Source organism: Saccopteryx leptura, chromosome 1 (assembly GCF_036850995.1).
Source record: "Saccopteryx leptura isolate mSacLep1 chromosome 1, mSacLep1_pri_phased_curated, whole genome shotgun sequence".
NCBI classification, from domain to species: domain Eukaryota; kingdom Metazoa; phylum Chordata; class Mammalia; order Chiroptera; family Emballonuridae; genus Saccopteryx; species Saccopteryx leptura.
The window spans coordinates 220,632,453-220,638,452 of NC_089503.1; the positions used below are offsets into that span (position 1 = coordinate 220,632,453).

Below are 6,000 nucleotides of genomic sequence, written 5' to 3' on the forward strand. Positions count from 1 at the left end.
AGCCAGAAAGCTCTCTATTTCAAAAGCAATTTGTCCATAGCTGGATTTCCTTGACTGGCTGAATTCCTCTCCAGCCTTAAGCAAGTAGCCCAGAGTTCCTTGATTTCTCGATTCCTCCTTCTTCTATCCAGTTAAGAGGAGGTTCAGCCTGTGGCCACGTTAGTTCTCCCTTGTCCGAGCAGTAAGTTCAGCAGGGGAAGGCAGTGGTGGATGGTTGATGCCAAAGTGGCTCTTCCCAAGGCCCTCACTCCTGTTAGAACTCTATAGGCCGTCAAAGCCACCTGTCGACTTCTCAGCCCAGCTGCCTGAGAGCCGGGAGCCGGCCCCACCCTCCACACAGGCAGCCAGCCAGAGCCGGAGCCTCTCGGTAACTTGGGAATGTCCACCGTTTGAGAAAATCGATTTTCAACTAAAAAGTGCTACCAATATCAGAGTGGGGTTATGAGGTCACTTATTTCCACGACACAAACATATGTATTGGAAGGGCATAGCCAGGCAGTACAGTGTGCTGGTGGCATGCGTTTTTGTTCTGGTTCATGTTTTGTTGGTGGAGGGCTGGTTACTTGGAGCAGAGTGGGAGGTAGAAGGATCTGTAAGGCAACCCTTCTTCTCTGATTGTGGGGAGGGCATGGGGCACGAGGAACAGGGCCACCTTGGCCTTTCTGGTGTTTGTTCTGTTTTTAACTGGGGAACAGTCAGAACAGAGATTTGAAAGGCCTCTCTTAATAATCTTGGGAGTGCAGTTAGGCCTCTGTGCCCTTGTTTGATAGAATGTGCTATGCAGGAATGTGTGTGTGTGTGTGTGTGTTGATGTACCATGCAAGAACCAAATTGAGTTTCCCCAGATTTGAGGTCACAGGCATACGTGGAACCACAGCCTACACTGAGCGACAGTGCCTTGACTGGAAAGCTGGGAATTGGGCCCAGACAGACTTTGGGGCCTCCGGTCATCCCCACATAGCTTTGGAAGATGCTTCCCCGCACACACACATGTAAACACACGTACTCTCACTCAGTGGGGCCCATGACCCATGTCTCCCTCACACACGCATGTATCTCTCACTGGGTCTTAGGGTAGGTGGCTCTGGAATTGCATACGGGTCCCATGTGTCTGATCCGGCCTTGGGCTTTTCTCCACCCCTCCCACCAGGACAACCACCACCGGGAGGTGCAGGAGCTGCGGCAGCTGCGGCGGCTGAAGGAGCTGGAGCAGAAGCGGCGTTCCTGGGCGGCGGGGGAGCTGGTGGGATTCGGCCGGAGCAGCAGTGAGAACGACGTGGAGCAGCTGACCAAGAAGGGTGGGGAGGACCTGTCCCCTTTCCTGCGCCGCAGGCCGGTCAGCCCCTCCAACCGGCCCCCCAACACCCGCCGCTCTCGCCACTCCCTGGGCGTGTCCGCCGACCGGGAGCTGCTGACCTTCCTGGAGAGCTCCACGGGCAGCCCCGAGGACCCCAACAAGTTCAACAGTCTGCCCTGGAGCAGCCCCCGGCAGGCCCGGCCCAGGATGGCCTGGATGGAGTCAGGGGAGCCGAGGGCCCAGGGCTCCCAGCGCACACACAGACCTCAGGCCTGCCCCGGCCGGGAGGGGGCCCCCGACCCACCTCCCGCTTCCTGTGGCCGGCTCCCGGCCCCCCAGATGGAGGAGCCTGCTCCCGTTTTGCTCCGAACTCGGCGCGGCGGGCCCAGCTCGCGTCACAAGAGGAACAGTGAGCCCGTGGGCCTGGCGCAGGCCTGGTCCCCTCCGCTCTCGCCGCTGGCTCTGGGGATTCAGGAGCACGAGCTGGTGACCGGGCTGGCCCAGTTTGACCTTCCGAGTCCCGAGGACCCAGAGGAGTCGCCCCAGCTGAACCTAACCGACTTCAGCCCAGGGGAGCTGGAGTCTCCGGGGAATGGGAGCATGCAGCCCCTCAGTGCTGGCAATGGCAGTGGTGGCGTGATGCCTGTGGGCACAGGTGCCCAGGAGAGTCTCAGCCCGGCCCTGGAGGGGGAGGGGGCTGCCCCTGATGAGCCCAGCATCCACTCTGAGAACAAAGACCCTGGGCCTCTGTTATGGATCTCGGATACCACCGACTGCTCAGTGACCTTGGACTGCTCAGAGGAAACCGACTCCAGGCCTGGCGGTGGGGAGCCAGGGGTGGGGGGCGAAGGGGAGGGCTCTGTGTCCTCTGGGGCAGGGGAGATGGGTGGCAGCCAAGCGTCCTCTAACCCCGTCTCCAGCCCCCCCGAGGAGACCCCTGCTCCCGCCTCCGCAAAGAGCGAGCCCAGCTACAAGAGTGGCCTTTCCAGGGACAGATCCTCCAAAGGGAAGGATGGGATAGCACCAAAGAGAAACTCCCTCAAAGAGGCATCCCAGGGAGCCCCCAAGCCTGGGACGGTGTCACGGGGCCAGGGGGCGGCACCCAAATCTGTGCGGACCCTGACCTCCTCAGAGAGTGAGAGCATGCGCAAAGTCGTGCCCATCTCCAGGGCCAGCAGGGGCTCCTCTGGCTGGAAGCACCCCTCTCGGGAGCCCCCTGCTGACACAGATGAGCCATGGTCACGCCAGAACTCTGCAAGGGGCCCCTCAGACACGTCGCCCAGGAGGTCCTCAAAGGGGGCTGGGGCGGTAGCCGCAGTGACCGAGGAGCAGAAGCCACCACGAGGGAGGCTTGGCTCCTGCAGCTCCCGGCCAGGGAAGGAAACTCCCCTGCAGTCCAGGGGCTCCCTCAAGAAGCCCAGCGCCAAGCCCCTCCGGAACGTCCCCAGACAGAAACCTGAGGAAAATAAGATCTGCCGCTCCAACTCCCAGGACGCCCAGAGCCCGGAAGAAGATCCCAAGCCGCCTCCACCGACCCCCAGCACCCCCCGGGTCTCACCTGCTGTCCCAAGCTTTGCCCGGAACACAGTGGCCTCCTCCTCTCGGTACATGAAGACAGATTCTCTTCCTGTGACCAAACCTGGCCTTACTCGGGCAGTCTCCCACCGGCAGCTGAGGGTGAAGAGTGGTTATGAGGATGCGGTCCCCAAGGACGGTGGCACCCTCCGGCGGGCCAGCAGCACCCGGGCCCCAAAGAAGTATTCAGAGTCTGCTGAGGGTCCCAGTGCCAACACAGAGGCCTTTCTGAAGGGCAGAGGGTCTGGGGAAAGGGCCTCCTTCAGACAGAAAGACTCCAGTCGGACCACACTGGGGAAAATCCTTACTCCCCTGTGGAAGTGATGGGTGCCTGTCCTCTCTCACCTCCCGGGGTTACAGTGAGGACTGATTGCTGTGCAGGGCCAACACCGAATGTCCTTGTTCCACATCAAGCGAGTCATTGGTGCCCCTGCTAATGCTCACATCACTGAAGGCACAATCTGGAGGGCCTGTGGACTGCCAGCTGCTGTCGAGACCCCGTCCACCCCTGGCATGGGCCGGCACCTCCTGAACACTCCCCAGAGGTGTGTACGTGCGCAAACTCTCTCTCCCAAAACAATGGCTCGGGCTTGTACGATGACATTCTTATGGAACGAGTAAAAAACAACATTTTTTTTGGCCAGTTTTTATGTATCAGAGGCTTATTTTTCAGTGTTTTAGTTGGTTCCTTTTGCATCGTGTACACCTAGAAAGAGGAAGAACCACTTTGCATGAAGATATTTTTATCTTCCTGTGTTCCCTGGTCTTCGTGTGTCCCATCTGCCCACCTACCGTCCACTGCTGGCAACTGGACTTCTCCATAAGCCCTTGGTGCTCTGTGGTTGGCTCCGTGTCCTGGATGCTCACGTATGCCCTGCGTAACTTTGGGGGAGGGTTTGTGTGTGAGCAGGAGCGAAAGTGAGACTGGCAGACAGAGATCGCTGCTCCTGTGTTCAGTGCGGGCACGTGGCAGTGGGACTTGGGTGAGCTTCCCTGCAGACGGGTGGCAACCCCTGGGAGGACGCTGGATCTTTCAGAATTTGGAAGTGCCATATTTTAATGGAAAGACATCAGGGGCTGTTGAGCTGATCACACCTTTCCCTGTTCCATGTTTTTCCCATTTGTGTTATCTGTTGTACAACTGGGTGAAGGCTGCTATGATGTGTTCGCTCTGGTTACAGGTGAGAATAAACCAGTGGTCCCCAACCTTTTTTGGGCCACGGACCGGTTTAATGTCAGAAAATATTTTCACAGGCCGGCCTTTAGGGTGGGACGGATAAAATGTATGACATGACCGAGACAAGCAGCAAGAGTGAGTCTTAGACAGATGTAACAGAGGGAATCTGGTCATTTAAAAAAAATAAAACATCGTTCAGACTTAAATATAAATAAAACAGAAATAATGTAAGTTATTTATTCTTTCTCTGCGGACCGGTACCAAATGGCCCACGGACCGGTAGCGGTCCGCGGCCCGGGGGTTGGGGACCACTGAGAATAAACCTTTCCGCCTCCCAGTCTGTCTTCCTCTTCTCTTGGCCTGCCCCTGTCCCTGCTTTCTTTTCTGCTGCGGCCTGGAGCCTGGAGCGTCTCTACGCATATTGGTATGTCATCCCTGTCTCTGTCTCTCTCAGCAGTGATGCTTTTTAAATGCTGACATCTATTCTTTGGTACAGTGGTTTTGAAATCCTGAGAAAAACCAAATCAAGATTTTAAAAACAGACTGAAAAAATAGAATTACTTTTAGAAGAATGTATATCAGGAAAGATTTGGAATAAAGGGCTTCGTTTGAAACAAGGGGCGGGGGTACTTTCTCTCCACAGTGCCCACTTCACTGTTTCCCTCTGAGACTAGTTAGGAAATGCGGGGATTTTTGAAACCCCTTTGTTTTTTTTAAAATTGCCCTTTTTGGTCACTTATTCATGAAACCTCATTTCAGATCCAAGGGTGGTAGACAGATTTAGACAAATGAGATGGATTACAGTCTCCTGTACAATGCTGCCTCCCAATCAAATTAGTTGGAAACTCAAAACTTCGGAAAGTCGCTGTATTAAAAGGGTAAACTTTATGGTTGAAGAAGTAAGGCACCTGACCACAGAAGCTCTTGTAAAAAATAGTCCTGAGTCGGTATTTCCAGGGCTCCACAGAGATGGTTAATGGGAATCCTGAGCTGTTTTTCACCTCAAAAAGCCCAAGAAATCTTGTATTTAACCATGTAGACAACGTTCAAAACATAGAGCCCATGAGTGGGTGGGAAATGGGTGAAAGAAGTCAAAAGTTTGTGGATTTGTGGATGGTGACAAGGTCAGGATTCCTAGGTGGGATCCTAGGGACCAGGGTTCGAGCCCCTCTTCCACCACTGATACTGTGTAATTTGGGCAAGTCACTCCCTCTCCCTAAGCCTCTGTTTCCCAGGCTACGGAAGCAGGGGCGTGGCCTCTGTGATGGTCTCCAGGGGTCCTTCTAGCTCCAGCCGTCCAAGTCGTCATAAACAACTAAGGACCCATTTCTGCCCTGGGATCAGCTTCTCAGAACCAACCCCCAGCCTCTCTGCAGCAGAGGTCTCACATCCAAGCCTGCTCAGACGAAAGCCCCTCAGTGAGCTGTTGCTTTGAAGAGCTAGTCAAGCTGAGTCTCCTGAGAAGCGGTGTTGTATCTTCCTTAGCCCTGTGGACAACCTCTGTGTTTGCATCTGTGTGAGCAGGTGATCATTCTATTACCTTTTATTGGTAGTAAGCTTGGAAAAAAAATAACTTAAGAATATAATGGAGAACTGTAAATAAGTTTCTATATTAAAAAAAAAAACTTTAAGATGAACTGAATGTATTTAAAGGTCCATTTATATGTTCTTTTACATAACACCTAGTTGAATAAAGTTCCTGTTTATGGGATTGTGTTTTATCCTCGACTTGTGTGTGAGTGTGTGAGGTTCTGGCAGGAGAGGAAGACGGAATGCAGGAGGTGGGGGAGGGCTGGAATACAACGGTCTTGTTCTCAAAAGGTTCACGAACCAAAATCAGGTGTCGTGGTAGCACAAAACCTGCGTTTCCCCAGGGGCTTTGCGCCAGCCCTGTGGGGAGGCAGGCATGCACCGGACACGCAGGCCGCGGAACGTTCAGCGCCTCGTCCAT

General features: G+C 54.6%; 1 protein-coding gene across 4 annotated transcripts in view; it reads left to right on the plus strand.

Moving 5' to 3' along the window:
* FHDC1 (FH2 domain containing 1) overlaps nt 1-5,605 on the plus strand; it is a 41,669-nt gene extending 36,064 nt beyond the window's left edge. For all 4 annotated transcript variants that reach the window (XM_066386587.1, XM_066386578.1, XM_066386589.1 and 1 more), the window contains exon 12: nt 1,151-5,605. In XM_066386587.1, coding sequence (XP_066242684.1) covers nt 1,151-3,196 — 2,046 coding nt within the window. In that variant the 3' untranslated portion in view covers nt 3,197-5,605. The remainder of the gene's footprint in view (nt 1-1,150) is intronic.
* The last annotated feature ends 395 nt before the right edge of the window (nt 5,606-6,000 follow it).